Here is a 21,126-nt window from a genome sequence, read left to right as displayed (position 1 = left end):
CGTTCTTAGCAGTTTTCCAAAGTCCCATAGTGGTGAATGGTGAGTGTACCGCATAAGTGCCACCGCCATTCTATTCACCACTGTGAGAATGTCGGAAATGGCCGAGCCGCCACACCGCTATTTTCAGAACTCCTAAAGCGGTGAACAGAGGATCGAAGCGCATGTGCCAGAGATACGAGAGGGTCCCAGAGGTGGAAACCCGTACCTATCTGACAATGCTGACATCTTTGTGATATTCCATCTATGTCCCAGAGGAGAGAACTCCTTTTTTGTCTATTCTAAACTAAATAACCCTAATTTTGGGAACCTTTCTGGTTAGTGTAGTCCGCTCACTCCATTTAACACTTTAGCTGCCCACTTTTGACCCATAGTGAATGGGAGCAGCGTTGTAGTACCCAGCTCTGTCCACTGCACAACAGACGGAGCCGTGTTGTACCGGAGACACTTGCAGAACCGCAGGGGTCCCGGGTGTCAGACCCCTGCAGATCAGATAGGGATGGCCTATGCTGAGGAAAGGGTTGGACAACCCCTTTAAAAAAGGCAATTCCATGTGTATACAGCTAATGATAAATCACTGCATTATTTTTCAACACCCAACATGCTATGAGCATCCCTTTGCACTGGGTTTTGCTTTTTGTCACGCGTCATTTGTAATATTCTGTATGTGACCTCTCATTCAACGCTTTTGCTAATCTCTCTTCCGACATACATGGCGAAAGCTCAGCCTATAGTAATCTATGGTCTCCAACTCGCTCTGTAAATCCATCGCGGAGGTTTGTTTTCCTTTGGGATTTTGGACTTTAGTGGCATCCAGTAGCTCAGCACATTAGTAGGGTTTGGACACCATGACTGCCTGACATGTGAGGAATGCGCACGGCTGTGGTGTCCACATGTGCTTCTAATTTCTTCCATATGGTGGACCTACAATTAATGGGAGTCACAGCAACATCATCATCTGACTGCCAGATTCAATAACTATCTTTACACCCAGGTTTCACATGGGGAACGACTGCCCAGGTATAGACCTTATAACTGCGCTCCTACAGAGACAGCAGAAGTCTCCCAGCTTTCCCAGAAACAGATATTACCAAGCAAAACATGCAGTCACCAGCTCTGTCCACTACAGTTTCAGAGCTAGGGGGTGCTGGGTGTCGGACCCCCGCCTGATCTGATGGCCATCCATATCAAAATCCCAGACCAGGGATGCCCAACCTGCGGCCCTCCAGCTGTTGCAAATCTACAACTCCCAGCATGCCCTAATAGCTGTAGGCTGTCCAGGCATGCTGGGAGTTGTAGTTTTGCAACAGCTGGATAGTCGCAGGTTAAGCATCCCTGTCCTAGACGATCCCTTTAAAGGCTATGGACCTAGGGCCAATATTTTATGATTGGATTAGGGCTAAAAATCTTGATTTAAAAAAAATCAGCAGTTTTTATGGGGTTAAAAATCTTCACATTTGCAGACTGTTGCTCCTGAGTCCCAATAGCTGTACTGTTCATGTGAAGCCTCGTCTCTGATCTACTGAAATCATAAGCACTCACACTGATAAGAATATAGCTTACATGAGTGTTTATGAGGTCAGGATATCAGAGATAAGGCTTCCCATGAGCTGTCAGAACTAAAGAGCAAATAAACTGATTTTGACGTTTTAATGAAGACCAACTTAAAAAAAAATATATATATATATATTTTTAGCCAAAAATAAGTAAAACGCAATCACAAAAAATTTGCCCCAAAAGGTGTCCTTAGCCTTTAAGCGGTTAATAAGATCTTCCACATCAATGTCTTAACTTCTTCTACAAAGCTCAGCTTGGCCTGAAATCCGAGGCCACATACTCCATTAATTAAAATCAGATGTTGACACTAATATTTGGGGGTCTCTATAATCCATTCCCCCTCCCGAGGATCACATATCAGTAGCTGCTACGACACATTCTCAGCATTTCCTAAAGAATTCCATCCACACTCTTGTATGTGAAACCACAAAGATTTATTGACTTTTTATAATGAAAATATTACTGAAGAGTGCGCCAGTGTCCACAGTTATTTTTGTACAAAGATATGTATTTTGGGAAATAAACTCCAAAATATGTAGAAAATAATTATGGTTCTTGGCTCCCCAAAAAAAGTCATAAAAAAAATTAAAATAATAATAATAATAATAATAATAATAAATTAAATAAGACTAATGAGAGGTATTAATAAGCTAGAATTAGGTCACGCTAGTCTGAAGTTTTCTTAATTTTATTAGAACACAATCCTGAATAGCTCATTAGGTTAATGCAGAGTCAAACGCGTTCCGGACAACGTCTCACACCATCGCCGGGCGGCAAAACCGCGCTGGTCTCCTCCCGCAACGCCTATAGGTCACCTAAAGAGACGTTGAGGAGATTAGGCACTCGCATATACAAACTACGTGCTGCATCAGGCAACTATGGAGGGGGTCTCTATTGCTGTTATGTATGGGAACAATGGGGAGGGGGGGGGGTTAAAAGGAACGGATAAGAAGTAAATTATAATAATTAAGGTGCGTCCTAGGAACAAAAACGAAAACATTCAAACGTGCATCTTCAATGCCTCATACAGTCTGCCAGTCCACCAGCTGAACACTGGTTTAGAGCAAGTGGCCCACTATAGTTCATCTACACCTAGCTTGTCTTCTTCGTCCAGTTGGCCATCTTTGTACAAGAACGTTAGGAGAAAGAGCGCCACGTCCATGGAGGACCAGTATGCAGTGTGCGATGTCATGGCTGACCAGTATCTGCTTTCTACCAGCCCTTCTCGCAGCTCAAAGTCAATCCGGTGCTCCAAGTCCACTGGAAGATCAGTATAAAAAAAAGAGAAAATAATGATCATATAGTCATTTTAGGTTCGTATTATAATTTACATAACCGTAAATCGTGTAGGCATTCTCTGAAATGATCATTTTGAATGTACAGCTCCTATGTGTCTCCATGGTAACAGACTACAAACACCCTGTGTAGTCTGACCCTGCAGTCCGGTATATAAAGAGAGATTAAAAGGGTTGTGCACTGTACGGGGGGGGGGCAGACCTGCGCAAAGAAGCATACTTACCTGCTTCCTGATACTGGATCCTAATGCTCCACACGGGTCCCTAAATGTTCACCTCTGGTTTGGCGCTGCTGCCGGCAATCGCTGGCAGCTGCAGTGACCTGTGTTATGGGACTATTTGTCATGATGGAAGTTTACATCCAGGGACCGGAGCAGAACAGCAGAGACCAGAGAGAACAGGGTCGACAGCCAGTGATGGAAAGCAGGTATCCTCATTGATAATGCTGCCCTTCGCAGGTCTGCCTGGCGGAGGGGGGCTAAACGTGCACAACCCCTTTAAATTTAGCTTGGGAAACCACAAAATAATCATCTGGTGATCACCGCAATGTCTGTCTGAAACTGGATGGACCAGATCTGAAACAGGGAGCATCCAAAGTTCATGGGCTTGTGAATTCGTGGCAGCGAGTGAGGATCATAACTTTGCCGCCGCTTTCACGGCTTTCCCATAGAGTCATATCATTTATTTATATAGCAACGCATTAGACAATTAAAGGGGTTGTCCACTTTGAAAACTTTTTTTCCATAGATTCTATTAAAGGGGCGGTCAGAGTTTTTCATACCGATCCTCAGGATAGATCACCAATATCCGATCGGTGGAGGGCCTGGAAGCTGTTGGAAGAGGCACAAGCGCTCCGGGCACTTCCTACGCCAGTGACATCACTGTACATTGGGTCACATGGCCTAGGTGCAGCTCAGTCTCGTTCAAGTGAATGGGGTCTGAGCTCAGGTGTGAAGAGACTGCAGTGCTCACGGGAGCTAAGCCGAGTGGAGCAGCCTCTTCCCAACAGCTGATTGGCGGGGGAGCCTGGTGTCGGACCCCCACTGATCTGATATTGATGACCTATCCCGAGGATAGGTCAATCAATCTCAAATTCCTGGACAACCTCTGGAATTCTGAGTTAACAGGATCCTCATTGATAATTTACAGCAGCTACAAAGAGCGCCTCTCCCCGGAGGACTTGTCCATTGATGGGTACGTAGAGGCTCCTGCGGTGGGGATGTAGGGATTCTTGCTGGGGATCTTAACTGTGGGTCACATTGTGAGCAACTTATTGTCAAAGAACAAGTGGAAATTGTCCAAAGTGGAGGAGCCCTTGTTCCAACTGACTTTGTACCTATGAGCTACTTTAAAGAGGACCTCCCCCCTCTCCTGACATGGCTGTTTTAATAGCTTCATGCATTCCCTGTGTAATAACAATTCTGGAGCATCTATTCTTAGGTCTGTATATTGTGCCATTCCTTAATTATTTCTACTAGAAGTTATGAATGAACTACTAGCAGTCTGCAGCAAGGGTACAGAGGGGTGGTAACCAGATGGGGGTGTGTACAGTCTGAAAATGGCAGCACTGATTGGATAGAGCGAGTCTGTGCAGGGACACACCCCAACTGGTTACCTCCCCTTTGTACCCTTACTGCAGACTGCTAGTAGTTCATTCATAACTTCTAGTAGAAATAACACAGGAATGGCACAACATACAGACCTAAGAATAGATGCTCCAGAATTGTTATTACATGGGGAATGCATGAAGCTATTAAAACGGGGTGGTCAGGAGTGGCGACAGGTCCTCTTTAAGCTGAACGCACACTCGTACACTGTATTAACCCTTCCAGTTACAGCTACTGACTTCTATGGGTAGCACATATTAAGTATGGCAAACAGAAGTGTTTGGACAACCAAGGTCTAATGTGTCTGGAGGGAAATGGTACAGGAGACTGCAATGAAGGATGAAAGCCAACGTAGATGCCTCAAGCCTTTGATGGTACTCAAGAAGTTAAATTTTCTATATGGGCATTTCTTCTACTGGCAGTTCTGTGTATAAAGCTTGTATGTTGGCACATGGATGCCCTATGGTTCAGTCTTCTCGTCAACCACCATATTCGTACCTACCAAGAATGCTTCTAGATTCGACTATGGGAGAAAACCTCCATAATATGGCACACAATGGAACGTACCACCATGTGCCTCTCACTTCAGCAAATGGCATTAATCATGTAGAGAAAGTTAATACAAAGCACTTACTAATGTATTGTGAATGCACATATTGCCTCCTGTGCTGGCTTGATTTATTTTTCCATTACATTATACACTTCTCGTTTCCATGGTTAGGACTAAGGATGAGCGAATCGACTTCGGATGAAACATCCTTAGTCGATTCGCATAATACTTCGTTCTAATACTGTGCGGAGCAGGAGCTCCGTACAATATTAGAATGTATTGGCTCCGATGAGCTGAAGTTATTGCTTAGCGAAGTCTCACGAGACTTCGTGCTACAACTTAATTAATTTGTACTGTAAAAAAAAACAATTTCCTGAACTCAGGTTCGGTTCCAAGGTACCACTCATCCCTAGTTATGACCACCCTTGCAATCCATCAGTGGTGGCCATGATTGCTCACTATAGGAAAAAGCTTTCTGGTGTGCAAGCACGGCCACAGCTGCTGGATTTTAGGGTGGTTGTAACAATGGAACGCGATGGAAAAATGAATCCAACAAAGGAGTCAAAACGGACAACCACAATACATTAGTAAGTGCCTTGTATTCACTTTCTCTACATGATCAATGCCATTTGCTGAAATGAGACAACCCCTTAAAAGGGACTATGCATGAGCAATGGTCACGTGTGCAAATACTGGAAAAACTGTCAAGCTACTAAAAAAATAAAAAATCATAAGTGAAAGTGGCCCTTCAGAATCTATAAAGAAGCAGGGAATTGGACGGTCTGGACAAATGATCTGCATCTCTGACCCGTGTCTCTTGTAAAGAGACAATATTGGTGTCTGTCCAAGGGCTGAGATCATTTCCTTTACTAGAGGGACAGGCAGAGGATAACAATGGGGTGACGCGGTGCGTATGTAGTACGTAATGCAAACTACCATAGCAGCCAGCCTGTGCAGGAATCGCTCCGAATAGAAATACAAGAATGGAGGAATGCTTTACACAAGCAAATGGTAATTACCTGCATCGCAGTGATGGATGAGGCTCCCTTGTCCTAACAGGAGACCCTGGAATATTTGTTTTACTAACCTTCTAGAATGCTTAAAAGGGTTCGTCCAGACTTTATAACGAATGACCTATTCTCTGGATAGGTCATCCGTATCCGCCGATCAGCTGTTTGAGAAGGCACTGGCACGTACAGTAGCACCGCAACCTTCTCTCTGCTTACCAAGCACAGCACCATCCATTTGATAGTGGCTGTGCTTGGTATTGCACTCAGCCCCATTCACTTTTATGGGGCTGAGCTGCGCCTAGAACATGTGACTGATGAACGCGACGTCACCTGTCCTAGGGAGATGAAAGAAGGCCGTGGCGCTACTACGAGCACCGGTGCCTTCTCATATAGCTGATCGGCAGGGATCCCAGGTGTCAGACCCCCACATTTACCGATGACCTATACAAAAGGAGTATAAAATAGCTTAAGCAGCAGCTTGTGGAAACAATGCTATTAGCAAAAATGCTTCCTTTAGGCACCGATCCATCCCCCCCTCCCTTTCATCTACAACCAAATTTATAGCAATATGTATTTCAAGGTGGTTGGCGGGGACTATAAATCTATGCATCTATGAGATGAGGTTATTTATCCTGGTCCTGTACATACAAAAAAAAATTAGCCGATTGCTCTTAAAGGGCTTCCGTCACCCCACTAAATCGTTTTTTTTTTTGTTTACTTATAATCCCTATAGTGCGATTTCTGCCTACATAAGCTAAATAATCATTTCTGTTCAGTAGAATTTGTTAAAAACGTAATTTAAAAATATGCAAATTACCTTGCTACCAGCAAGTAGGGCGGTTACTTGCTGGTAGCAGCCGCATCCTCTGATCCTAATGACGCCCCCTCCACATTGTGATTGACAGGGCCAGGGAACGGAATCGTTCTCTGCTGGCCCTGTTTGAATTCAAAATATCGCGCCTGTGCCGTACCTTTCTTCAATCGGCGCAGGCGCACATCTACACCCGGCGCAGGCGCATTGAGGATGGAGCGGCCGAGTGAGCGGCCGCCTCTCAGTACGCCTGCGCCGATTGAAGAAAGGTACGGCGCAGGCGCAATATTTTGAATTCAAACAGGGCCAGCAGAGAACGATTCCGTTCCCTGGCCCTGTCAATCACAATGTGGATTCTACTCCGGCATGAAAAGGAACTAACCAATATTAGGTAGAAATACATTTTTGAGCATGCATCAATGCAGTCTGACACATAGAAACTAAATTAATTTAAAACAGCCAACATAAAAAATTGATTTCATTATTTTTTGGACTCCATGTGTCCCATCTTGGTGCTGCTGAAGACCGTCTCTGGGCAGAATCAGCCTCCTTTCCCTTCTGGAAACTTAAAGGGAACCTGTCACCTGGATTTTGGGTATAGAGCTGAGGACATGGGTTGCTAGATGGCCGCTAGCACATCCGCAATACCCAGTCCCCATAGCTCTGTGTGCTTTTATTGTGTAAAAAAAAAAAAAAATTAACTGATTTGATAAATATGCAAATTAACCTGAGATGATTCCTGTATGTGAGATGAGTCAGGGACAGGACTCATCTCAGGTTAATTTTCATATTTATAAAATCAGTTAGTTTTTTTTTTTTACACAATAAAAGCACACAGAGCTATGGGGACTGGGTATTGCGGATGTGCTAGCGGCCATCTAGCAACCCATGTCCTCCGCTCTATACACAAAATCCCGGTGACAGGTTCCCTTTAAACAATAGTCCCTTCTTACTTCACTTGCAAGAGGTATCTTCTCAGCTTCTCACCTTCCCTAACGAGCGTGGCAGCAAGCTACACCTACCGGCTGATCCTCAGCGTACAGGCGATTAATATGTAGATACCTCGCAGTGGGGAGAGTAACAGAACATGCATTTCCGGCTCTGTTCAGATCAGTAAGCAGATGTGTACTTGTTACTGGTTAGATCATTTTTGATGTATACAATGACATGTAATGTTGGGACAACCCCTTTAAACGCTGTATGACTGCTCAGAGTTTATGACAAAGTCCCTACTAACAAGTAGATGAGGAATTACTCAGTCATACAAGTTACCTGTGTCCAGTGAGCCTGAGATGCTGTGTGGAATGCTTTGGGATGTCGCAGTACTCTGACTCTGTACTGACTTTTTGTCTTCCCCATCAGCGGAGTCTTTTACCTCGTAACCTTGAGCTGTGGTTGCACTAGAACGTGCAAATCTTGAGAATAACATTCCCCCCAGGCCTTTTCCGATGCTTGCTGCACCTGAATGGATGAATGAGACAAAACCCGCAATGAACAAATCCTGAAACGCTGCTGCCATCTAGTGGCTGGCTTCCGCAAAGACATCTTGCCATGAAATCTGTACAAATGTGTGTGTCTTTAGGACTGTATACGTGATCAATAAAATAAAAATTCTCTAGATACCCAAACCAGTAAACAGGTGGGATGAACTTTAAAAGTAGAATTACAATTTTCGGCACAAACACGGAGAGCTAACCAAATCAATTACCTAATATACTTGCTTTGCCTATATTGGTTATGGACTCTCCATAGTGTCTTCGAGGCAGAACCGGTGAAGTGCTTGGGCTCGGTATGCTTTCTGTATCGGACATTGAGGTAGTATCTTTGGACGGGTTGATGAGACACGGTCTCACGTGCTTGTATAGGATGGGATTTGTGGTGTTGGAGGAGTGGATCTGGACAGGTGAGACGTTGCTGTAGTGCTTAAGGATTAATGGCTCGAGTCTGTAGGCCTAAAGACGACAAAGTTGAACAGTCAGGTAATTCAGCTTTATAGGTCTATCCTCTTCTTCTGTTCTGACTTCCCCAGGATCGACAGAACATATAATACTGGGCTTAATGTTCAACTTTACTATGAGACGAAGACTTATGTCTTATCGACCAGTTATATAGCGAAGGATGACCCGCACTCACTTTCTTGATGATATGAAGAGACACGGACATCAGCAATGTGCGTTCCGCATTTTGCGGACCGCACATCGCTGGCACTCACATAGAAAATACCTTTTCTTGTCTGCAATTGCGGACAAGAATAGGACATGTTCTATTTTTTTGCGGAACAGAAGTGCGGATCCGCAATTTCCGATTGAAAATGAATGGGTCCGCACCTGTTCCGCAAAATTGCGGAATGGATGCGGACCCATTTTGCGGATGTGTGAATGGACCCTTATTCAAGGCATAATAGCATCATCAGTGAATAGTTTGGGCTCAAGCTTGAACCTTTTTTAAACTGCAAGGCTCAGGCTTCAGCCGAAACTATTCACTGATGATGCCATTATGCCTTGAATAAAAGTCTCTTCATATCATCAAGAAAGGAATTGCCAGTCCTTCTTCGCTATATACTAGTGGGACACCTTCCCTGGACACGTGCACCACGTGCAGACCCATCTTCTTCAATACTTATCGACCAGTTACGTAATTAAAAAGATTAACAGTGGGCATTAGACATTTGAGGTCTGGTCCCAGGCAGAGACCGTGTGGTTATGTTTAACTGTAGGGAATATGCTCACCGAACGACCTCCATATTCCGTAGTGAAGGGGTTGTCCCAAGCAGGACATTTATAGCATAACTCTAGGGTATGCCATACATGTCAGATGTGGGTTCTTCATCTGGGACCCACTCCTATGTCTAGCACGGGTCACCAAAGTGAAAGTCCCATAGTGGTGGATCCCCCTGCTCTTCTGGACCCCTTTAGCTTCAATAGTGGGTGACTACTTATGTGCAGGATTTTCTTCAGCATTTTATACTAAACTGATGAAACCCATGGGGGTGAATTTATCGTAGACCGGTGTTTTACGCCAGTCTATGATATACCCTGAAGCTCGGCCCCATTTAAGCGAATAGGGCTGAGCTGCACCTAGGCCACATGTCGGTGGTTGCAATGTCAGTGGTAAACAGCGAGAAAGCCATGAGCTGATCAACTGGGGTCTAAAACGCCGGTCTTAATAAAAGTGCCCCACAATTTTTACCACACAGGGAACATAAAAAAAAAAAAAAAAAGTAGCGGAATTGCATGTTTTTTTTTTTTAACCAAATACACTCCATTTGTAATTTTTTTCCCCAGCTTCCTGCTACGTCAAATGAAATAGTAAATTGGTGCCATTACAAAGTGCAACTTGTCCTGCAAAAAAAAAACAAGCCCCTCATACAGCTGTGTGAATGGAAAAATAAAAATAAGTTATAACTCTGGGAAGGCAGAGAGTTAAAAAAAGAATCGCTTGGTAATGAAGTGGTTAAACGGTTATTTTCCCTACAACCACACAACGAGTAGAGACTTACCACAGGATCTGCAGGGTGGAATACATTAAACAAACGATTACAAATAGCTCTAGGTAGAATTTGATCTTGAGTTCCGCGATTTCCAGGACGAATTCCACGCAACGCCAAGAATACTGCTAGGGGCGAACCCATGCAGAAAAAATTCTCAACCTAAGGGGTTCATGCAGGTAAACAGTGAGTCAAATTATAATGCACGGTGGGTAAACTGTATTAAAAAAAAAATAATCCACTCCTAGCTGAATGATTACGGCTTTCTTTTGGCAGACAAACATTGTCTAAAACCCACTTGTTGGAAAAATAATAGGGCTCAATCCACAAGCAGAACTAAAATGTTGTCAAAGAGGTTTTCTAACTTTTTTATCCTCTGGATAGGTCATCAGTATGTGACTGGTTGGGGTCCGACACTCTGGGGTCCCCGCTGATCAGCTGTTTGCGAAGGCACCGGCGCTCGCAGTAGCGCCATGCAGCTTTCCCTAGGCCATGTGACATCACGTCCATTGGTCACGTGACTTAGATGCAGCTGAGTCCAATTCAAGTAAACGGGGCTGAGCTGCGATACGAAACACAGCCACTATACAATGGCTGACACTGTGCTTGGTAAGCTGCGAGGAGGCAGTGGCGCTCACCAGAGCTCCATAGTCTCCTCCAACAGCTGATTGGCGAGGGTCCTGGGTGTCAGACCCCCAGGCATCAGATATTGATGACCTATTCAAAAGGATAGGTCATTGGTATTATAAAAAAAAAATAATAATAAAAAAAAAATTATATATATATATATATAACCCCTTTAAATTTCTTTACTGTGTGACCAAGCTCTAATTGGATTTAAAGGGGTTCTGCACTTGGTTTTAACTGATGATCTATCCTCTGGATAGATCATCAGCATCTGATCGGCGGGGGTCCAACATCCGGGACCCCCGCCGATCAGCAGTTTGAGAAGGCAGCGGCGCCGCGGCCTTCTCATTGTTTACCGCTGGCCCAGTGACGTCACGACTAGTATCAACTAGCGTGGGCAGGGCTAAGCTCCATTCAAGTGAACAGAGCTTAGCCCCGCCCACGCTAGTTGATACTAGTCGTGATGTCACTGTGCCAGCGGTAAACAGTGAGAAGGCCGCGGGCTCCAGCAGCGCCCCCGCCGATCAGATGCTGATGATCTATCCAGAGGTTTAAATAGTTCTACTTTTCTGCTCACTAGTGGAAAGTGGCTGTACAAAGTGAATTTTAGGTACAGAATAATCACTGTATATATATCTTTATAGCATTGAAGCTAAGTTTTTGTAATATAGAGCTCTAGATCTCCTGCAATGAGCCAAAAGGGCTTCCCAGGACTTGGATACGGATGATCTATCCCCAGGATAGATTATCCATATCAGATTAGTGGGGGTCTGACACTTCAGCTGTTTTGGGCAACCGCTGGAGACTGTACAGTTCATGGAGCTGGAAGCAGAAGCTTCTGTGCACAGTGTGTCGGGGTACTGCAGCTCAACTCCCATTCCAGTTAATAATTAGCTCCCTCTAGTGGTGACTGCAGGCAAACAGAATTTAATAATTTTAAAGAGGACCTTTCACCAAAAAACATTTATAGAAACAGTTACATTACCTAACAGTGTGGCCCCCAGTGATGTATTTCCGATTATTATTATTTTTTTCAGAGGACCCCCCACTTTTCGTAGGCTGTGGTCTCCGGTATTTCTGGCGCCTCATATGCTAATGAGGCGATTCCTTTTGAGTAGGCGATGACTAGAATTTGTACAGGGCGCGGTTCTCTTCTCCCTGGCTAAGAGCACATCCAATCAGTGCGCCGCGCTCTTAGCCAGGGAGAAGGAGCTCAAGTTCTCGCGAGAACTTGAGCTTTTACACATCCTGAGGCGTGCGCCATCGGCAGAGAGGATCGCAGCATCCTGTCAGTAAGTTTTCATACTTACTGACAGGATGCGGCTGCTGCCGCCTATGCGATCCTCTCCGCCGGGGACTCCAAGATGGCGCGATCCTTTCGCGAGAACTTGAGCTCCTTCTCCCTGGCTAAGAGCGCAGCGCTCTGATTGGATGCGGCGCTCTTAGCCAGGGAGAAGAAAACCGCGCCCTGTGCAAATTCTAGTCACCGCCTACTCAAACCGAATCGCCCCATTAGCATATGAGGCGCCAGAACTACCGGAGACCACAGCTGACGAAAAGTGAGGGGGTCCTCTGAAAAAAAATTATCGGAAATACATCACTGGGGGCCACAGTGTTAGATAATGTAACTGTTTCTATACATGTTTTTCGGTGAAAGTTCCTCTTTAAGTGGAATTTTCTAAAATTTTGTATGCCAGTTTTAAGGGTCACAAAAGTAGTGGATCTCAGTAATCTCCCCACTATGTTTATGCAGGAGATTTGGAGCTCCAGAACAGAATACGTGAGCGCTATAACGATACATTAAGAAATTAATCTGCAAAAAAATTTGGAAAATAAGATAACTATTAGAAACCGTTCCTTTCTACTTTTGATTAGGGGCGTCTCTTGCTTTTGGTAAAAATAAAAAAAATAACCTACAAGCATAATTTTTCTGTTTAGCAACATAGCTTTCCAAAAACCCAATCCCCAGCAATGCACTTGCCTTAAATTTTAGAACAGGGGAATTAGGAGTCTTCAGCCCATGTAATCTGTCTTCCAGTTCTTTTAACCTGTAAGGGATAATACATTTGTATCATCATTTTTAGGGCCGTGGAGTCGGTAACACAAAGATCTGACTCCACAGGCTCCTTCATAAATGGTCAATAAGTTACTAATAATTTTCCTGTAGTAAAACGGTGACATTGGGCTTTTTCTTACTATCGTGTAAGTAATCGGGTGACTTAGAACCTAAACCATACTTATTGGAACACAATTTCTGGAATTCCTGACATTTTCTAAATTCCTGTAAGTAAATATGCATTTAATAACTGGAAAACTGTTGTACACTTAATAAATTGAAAAAAATGTATGAATTCGTCCACAGCGACAGTTAGAGAAGCTCTATATGTATGTGCTGGGCTGGAAACGCAGAGAATCCTGTGCAAGTCTAAATGGGAATCAAAACCGCTATATTCAGTGCTCTTCTTAAAGGGGTTGTCTGGGAACAAATAACTTTTCACAGGAGCCGCAGCCTCCGCTATGGAAAGATTCACTTACCTGCTATCTGCAGCTCCGGTCCCAGAATATATAGGACAGGAGGGAACACAGAAGAGAACTGATTATCTATCACCACTAGACCAGCCTGCTTATCACTGATTATAGTGTAAGGGACAGGAGAGAACACAGGAGTGGTGAGAACTGATTATCTTTAACAACTAGCTGCTTACCACTAATTAAAGTGTAGGGGACAGGGAAAAACACAGGAGAGGTGAGAACTGATTGTCTATCACCTCTAGAACACCCTGCTTGTCACTGATTATATTGTAAGGGACAGGACAGAACACAGGAGGGGTGAGAAATGATTATCACAACTAGAACAAGCTGCTTATCACTAATTAAAGTGTAGGGGACAGGGGAGAACACAGTAGAGGTGAGAACTAATTATCATAACTAGAACATGCTGCTCATCACTAATTAAAGTGTAGAAGACAGGGGAGAACACAGGAGAAAGTGAGAACTGGTGAGCAGGTTATGTATCACTACTAGAACACCCTGCTTATCATTGATTATAGTGTAAGGACAGGAGAGGCGAGAACTGATTATCTGTCACCACTAGAACATGCTGCTCATCACTAATTAAAGTGTAGAGGACAGGGGAGAACACAGGAGAAAGTGAGAACTGGTGAGCTGGTTATCTATCACTACTAGAACACCCTGCTTATCATTGATTATAGTGTAAGGACAGGAGAGGTGAGAACTGATTATCTGTCACCACTAGAACATGCTGCTTATCACTAATTATAGTGTAGGGGACATGGGAGAACACAGAAGTTAGAACAGATTATCCATCACGACTAGATGGATAAAAGGGCCTTAGAGTGATAGAGCATAACATAATTTATAAGCAACATTCCTAAATTTAAATAATAGTTAATAAATTACACAATATGAACAACAAATAATATTTTTTAAGCTGGAGCGAGAACATTTCTACCAACTCCACAGCCCTGGTCACTTTTCTTCTACATATTTTTACTGAGACAAAGCTTCTCATACAAAAGACCTCGATTGGGTAAAGCTGTTGCTGAGAAACAGAAAACTGGACAGACAGTCATTTGGATCTGCACAGAGTCTTCTGTTTCAAAGCCAGCCGGAATTATGGCATGTGAATTATGTCGCTTCTCACCCACTGAATCAGAATCTGCTGACCGTGACAAACTGCATAACAGGCATCAGCTTTGGAAATGTGGCCACAAGGTCACAAGGTGACAGACAGGAAGACAAGAAGTCTAAACATACTTTAGGCCTAGTGGCCAGTGTGAAAACTGCAGGATTTTATTTTTATTTTTTTGTACAGGTAGTGACATGGAAAATTTGACAAACAAAATAAAAAAAGAATCACCTAAAATTCTTAAAAAATGTGCTTAACATAAAAACGCGATTTAAAAAAATAGGTCATTGTCTGTTGACAAATTCCCTTAATGACTTCCTGTCTTTTCAGAGCAGCTATATGCGCGAAAATTGATTATATACATTTTTTTTAAATCTAGATAGACCTGAAAAATTAAAAAAATTCTAAAATAAAGAATGAATATATATCTTTATCACAAAACATGATTTAAACAATAGGTCATTTTCTGATGACACAATCCCTTTGAATTGCAAGGTCTTTTTTGCACACCCACAGGATGTGTGCTGAGAGTGGTCTCCCCTGCACCTATGTGGAGAATGGAGATCCCCAAAACCCGTCAGCTGCTCCATCAAGTCAGAGAAGGAATGGAAGATGTCTGCGCAGATCTCTGCATTCACTTCCAAGGAAGTTTTGGAACCAGGCAAGAAGCCATGATGCATTAGGCGGATTGGGGGCCACCGTTCTCCACATAGGTGTGGGACCTGCATCCATCAATTATCAGTGGCATATCCTGCGTATAGAGCATAAGGGTCCAAATACCTCCTTAAGTTTTTGACAGGACTTGAAAACGAGATTTTTGTATAACTTACCAGTAAAATCTCTTTCTCGCTCTTTCCTTGGGGGACACAGAAGACCTTGGGTATAGCTCATCTCCATAGGAGGCGTGACACTAAGTGAAAACTGTTAAGCCCCTCCTCCACAGCTATACCCTCAGCCTGGAGAGAGAGACTGCCAGTTGCGTGTCCAAGCAGTGAGAAAAGGCAAAGTCCAACAAGGAACCAACAAGCCAACTACCCAACGGGTAACAAAAACTCGGAAAACGCACAGAGAAAAAACAATTAATGGGTGGGTGCTGTGTCCCCCAAGGAAAGAGCGAGAAAGAGATTTTACTGGTAAGTTATACAAAAATCTCGTTTTCTCGCCCAGTTTCCTTGGGGGACACAGAAGACCTTGGGACGTTCAAAAGCAGTCCAAAAGGGGGAGGGACCACAACACCAAGGCGAAGCACCCGAAAGGCATCAATGAACCGCCGCCTGTAAACCCAGGCGGGGTAAGGCAGCATCTGCCAAAGTCAGAGTATGCACCCTGTAGAACTCAGAAAGGCGTGCAAGGCAGACCTGTGGCCACCGTGCCCAAATGCACGGCCGAAGCCCAATGCCTCCGGCCCAGGAGGCACCGACCGCTCTGGTGAAAGGAACGGTGACACCAAAGACAGAATCCTGCCCTAGGTGCGGTAACCTCAGCAATAGCCAACCTGATCAAGCGGAGGAAAACCACCCTGGAGTCTGCCAACCCTATGCACAGACCTCCTGGAAACCCAAGAGGCCGAACGACTGCAAGAGTCGGAGATCTCCAAGTAAACAACGGCCAGGCCCAAACAACGTCCAAATAGGTGAGGTGTTGAAGCGAAGGCAACACCACCTTCAGAAGGAAGGAAGGAAGGAAGAAACGAGATGCAGAACAGCCCTGTCCTGGAAAGGACAGAAAACTCATAACAAAAAAAGGGGGCCATGCCGGCACCCGTCAGAGACACGACTGATACGGAACACAACCGTACAGGACAGAAGGATAGAGTGAACTCCTGTAACAGCTCCAAGGGCAAGATTGGAGCGCCGAGAGCTCTGGATATAGTCCCCAGGGCGGTACCGAAGGACAGCACAGAGGAACCAAAGAGCCACTCCGAGGAAGAAGGTCTTGGCAGGCCCAGAGGGTCGGGAACGCTGGAAGAGGAAGAACAGCGCCGACACTTGACACCTCAACCAAAAGACAGAACCATGGGGAAAGAACTTCAGAGTGGGGAATGCACAGCTTTCCACAGAACCCCAGACAAAAAACCCTAAATCTTACGACAGAACCTGGACGAGACACAGCCAGGAGTGGACAGCAGTGAACCCGCTGGAGTCGCCTGGCAAGCAGGCGAAACCCAATGAGAACAGGCGCAGACCAGTAACACGGGCAGAAGGGTCGACAAAACTAGCCCCGTCGGCCCCGAACAACGTTGACCCGCATCCACCCGAATGGGGAGCAGAAGGACAGATGCAAAGACCCAAAAGGATCCGCCAGACGCCAGGAGAAGGCAGGCTAAAGACCATGCTGATGTAACCACGTTGAACAGCCCCTGTGTGGGATCAAAGGACAATCTGAACCGAAAAGGTAGTCCCCCCAAGTTACCGAGAAGGTAAGTCTACATCAGGACCATCGTCTTAGAACGGGCCACGCAATCTGCACCCAGCGGGAGGACAGAACGCGGTAGACTCGGTAAATAAGCACACAGCTAATACAGCCAGCGCGAACAAGGGAGACAGTACGAGGCCAAAAGGAACACCGGAACCATCCACAGGAACAACCAGGCTCACCCCAGAGGGGAGGACAGTGAAAACACAGCCTCCGTAGTCTTGTGGGAAGCCACATCGGAGTGATCTGTATAGAGCGGGAGCCAAACAAAGCCGGCGAAAAGAGGCAGTCGAGACAGAGGCCGACATAACACCCTCCAACCGAAAGGAGGAGGAGTGGGCAACAGGGAAGCCATAAGACAGCTCAAAAACAGAACCCGCTACACTGTGAGACGCCCGGTCCACCGCCTCGCAGAAGGCGAATACCTTGAAGAACCCAAGGCGGAGGTCCTCCGGACCTGGGTAATCCAGCACCCAAGAGAAGTTGGGTGACCGTCCCGAGAAGAGCAGCCCGAACCCGGCAGCAGATCAGACAGAAAGCGTAGAGGCGCCAAGAGGAAGGACTCATACCACACTGCATCCGAAGAGGAGGAAATTGCGGCAGGCAAGGGAACCGCAGTCCTGACAGCGCCAATGAAGAATTCGAGAGGCCCCGCAGACAACAGCACTCTCGACCATGGGACCACTAGCGCAGGGAAGCAATGCTGCAGAAGGACGCAAAGGGCATGCATCTAGGACCCACGAACACTCCCTGGAATGAAAGGCCAACTAAATGAATGAGCACCACCCAGCTCGGTGCAGCAGAGAGAAATAGAGCCTGTCCGGTCAAGAGGACAGAAGGAACTCCCTAGGGACGAGTGCAAGGCTGGCGGCAAGCATCGGCTCCCAAGAAACAAAGGTATGCCGCAGGAAGCAGGTGAGGCATACGAACGAGCAGCCCCGCAAGCAGCGAGAAGGCCAACCCACCTAGAAAAAAGGGGGGCTCGTCCCAGAGCGCCACAGCATGTACGGAATCGCAAAGTGCAACCTGAAAGGGAGTTATGCACAAAACCAGTATAGCATGCGACGGAACGCAATCAGTCCACCCCGAAAGGGGGGAAATTGTACCTGGCCAACTACAGTTGGCAAGAGTGCAAAGACCGGTCCCAAAAGGGAGTGATGCCTAAGGCCGAACCTACTTCAGAGAAGCAGGACATACCCTATAAACCAGCAGGAATGCAGGAGGTCCATCTAGTGAAAGGGGAACATGCACAGGGTATCCTAGCATTAAATGAGTGTGCAATAATACACCCAACACTGAACTCAGCGAGAGAGTAACTACTCTGCCAATGAATGGGGACATGTACAAGTCCAGCCCAGCCACATAAGGACAGCCGTGAATCCCAGGAGCGTGCCAAATTCTGCCCTTGAAGTGAGAAGTGGTCACGCACAAGGCCAGCACCGTATCCAATGGAAGTGCAAGCGTTCCACCCATGATAGAGGGCCATTCTCATGGCCAGCAATGTATCCGGTGAGTGTAGCACACCGCCCAGAAAAAGGGGGTAAAGCACATGGCCAGCATCTCCTCCAGGGAGAGTGCGAGCACACCGCCATGCATGGGAGTCATACACATGGCCAGCAACGTACTGGCGAGAGACAACCACAGTCACTAAGAACGCGTGCATGTCGCCTGAGGAAGGAAGGCATGCCCCTGGCTGGCAGCGAATCCAGCAAGAGTGCGTACACTGCCTACGGAAGAGGAGTCATGCCCATGGCCGACAGCGGATCCAGCGAGAGTGCAAGCACCCTGCCATGTATGGGGTACATGCACGTGGCCAGCAACGTACCTGCGAGGAAACACCCAAAGACAGAGGGATGTATGTATGCTGTCTGAGGGAAGGAGGCATACCTAAGGCCGGCAGGGAATCCAATGAGAGTGCAGCATACCGCCTAAGAAAAGGCCGGCAGCGCAATCAGTGAGAGTGCAGCACAATAACATAGTACATAAGTACATCATAGCACATCAGCGAGAGTGCAGCATAATAACATAGTACATAAGTACATCATAGCACATCAGCGCCGCCTGGAAGGGGGTCGTGCACACAGCCAGTACCGTATCCGGTGAAAGTGCAGTATCCCGCCTAAAAAAGGGGGGATGCACATGATCGGCATCAGATCCAGTGAGAGTGCTGCGTTCCGCCCAGGAAGGGGGTCACGCACATGGCCGGCAGCGAATCCAGTGAGTGCAGCGTTCCGCCCACGGAAGGGGGTCACGCACATGGCCGGCAGCAAATCCAGAGAGTGCAGCGTTCCACCTATGGAAGGGGGTCGTGCAGAAGGCCAGCACCGTATCCGGTGAAGGTGCAGCATTCCGCCCAAGAAGGGGGTCATGCACATGGCCAGCCAGGGAGAGTGCAGTAGCCCGCCTAGGAGGGGGGGGGGGAATGCACATGGCAGGCACCATAACTGGAGAGACGATGAATGCTGCCTACAGAGGGCCGAATGCACTTGGCCAGCGCCGTATCCTGGAAGAGGCAAGAAAACCGCCTAAAAGGGGAAATGCCCTAGCAGCGACGCAGGCTGGGAGCGCAACACCATGCCGCCTGTGGAAGGAGGTCATGCAGACATGCAGCATTACTGATGAGGCTGCAGCGTCAAGCGCAGCCCAATAGAAATCATGATCTATTATTTTTATTTCATTTATTTTTTTTATTTTTATTTTTTTTTTTCTTTCAACTCAGCCTCTGAGGCTAAAGGGGAGCCACCATATAGGGGCCCTGAGAAAAAAATGGGGGCCAACTATACAGACCCAATTTTGGGAGCCGGCCTGCACCCAAAGGGTTAACAGGGATCCGGCCTGGAGGGCGGCGTGCGATCCCCTGGGGGCGGAGGAACCTCCAGGCGGGAAAATTCGCGCCTGGAGAAGTTCCCGCCCCCTCCACCAGAGACCGGAAGATTGCGGCCTAGTAGGCCGCGAAGCCGGGGGCTAAATTGCGGCCCCCGGCCCGTCATACCGCCGGGACCTGGGGCGGAACGGCGCTTCAAACCGGCCGCGGGAGCCCACCCCGCGGGCCGGTCGGGATTGCGGCACAGCAGGCCGAAGCCTGGGACCAAGTAGCGGAGCCCCGCCGACCGCCACCTGCTGGGCATAGCCCAATGCCGGCCGCGGGAGCCCACCCCGCCGGCCAGAAGAGATAGGGGCCCGGAATGGCGGTTCGCCGGCGCGGGAGCCCACCCGGCCGGCCGGAGAGACAGGACTGGAATGGTGGCTCGCTGGCCGCGGGAGCCCACCCCGCCTGCCGGAAGTAAGGAGGCCTGGAATGGCGGACCGCCGCGGGAGCCGCGGAACCTAAAATCTTTTGCGGCGCCCGGCCGCACCGGAATAGTAGTGCTGACCGGACCGGAGCCCGTGATGGACCAGGGGCAGCAAGGCGCGGGCCCTGTGGCCCTGAAGCAGTGGCCGGTAAGAGGGAGGGGGACCCTGAGACCGGGTCTGTGAGGGTGGGAATCCTGCCTAACCCCTACGTCAGGGGCAGCTAGGTCTGCAGCTCCCCAGGCATTCTTCTTGCAGGAAGAAGGGTGCCATGTCCTATGGGAGCAAAATGTCGCCCTGTGGCAGCCAGGGGCCAGCCTAGGGCTAGCAGGGACAAAAGGGTCCAGAGGCCCTGTCAGTATGGGAGTCAGGCACGCAGGAGACCGGGGTGGGGTGAGGGGTGAGGGGGGGGACGTAGGGCTGGAGAAGCCAATCTCTCACCATAGCCGTCTTCACCCTCGGTCCGTTCCAGCAGGGTCGCCCCTTCAGCTACTGGCACCGTAGTGGCAGGACGCTGGAAGAGGGACTTGGCGTGCGGGCGACCCTTGTGCTGGCGGGATGTAGGGGAGCTGGGCTGCCCTGATCCACCTTGCCTTCTGTGGGGGAGGCAGCAGTGCGGATGACCGGCACTGGCGCAGCTCGACCCCGGGAGAAACAGAGAGGTCTAGTGCGTCTCTGTTGTCCCTGATGATCTGGAACAAAAAGAAAAGAAAAAAGTAAAAATCAAAATTTAAAACAAGGGGAAAACAGCCCTGCAGTAGCAGGGAGTGTCTTGCCTCCTTGGACACTAAGCAAAAAACTGGCAGTCTCTCTCTCCAGGCTGAGGGTAT

The 21,126-nt window shown here is 47.3% G+C and overlaps 1 protein-coding gene across 7 annotated transcripts in view; it reads right to left on the bottom strand.

Annotated features, from left to right (window-relative positions):
- Nucleotides 1-1,969: 1,969 nt before the first annotated feature.
- LOC122921608 (phospholipase DDHD1-like) overlaps nt 1,970-21,126 on the bottom strand; it is a 38,774-nt gene continuing 19,617 nt past the window's right edge. For 4 of the 7 annotated variants that reach the window (XM_044271717.1, XM_044271719.1, XM_044271721.1 and 1 more), the window contains 5 exons: nt 12,923-12,989; nt 10,327-10,476; nt 8,536-8,779; nt 8,100-8,288; nt 1,970-2,823 (listed from right to left, as the gene is read on the bottom strand). In XM_044271717.1, the coding sequence (XP_044127652.1) occupies nt 2,630-2,823; nt 8,100-8,288; nt 8,536-8,779; nt 10,327-10,476; nt 12,923-12,989 (844 nt within the window). In that variant the 3' untranslated portion in view covers nt 1,970-2,629. The remainder of the gene's footprint in view (nt 2,824-8,099; nt 8,289-8,535; nt 8,780-10,326; nt 10,477-12,922; nt 12,990-21,126) is intronic. The other 3 variants (XM_044271718.1, XM_044271720.1, XM_044271723.1) reach the window with 1 other exon arrangement.

This window comes from Bufo gargarizans, chromosome 11 (genome assembly GCF_014858855.1).
Source record: "Bufo gargarizans isolate SCDJY-AF-19 chromosome 11, ASM1485885v1, whole genome shotgun sequence".
NCBI lineage: Eukaryota > Metazoa > Chordata > Amphibia > Anura > Bufonidae > Bufo > Bufo gargarizans.
This window is presented reverse-complemented; position numbering and strand designations above follow the sequence as displayed.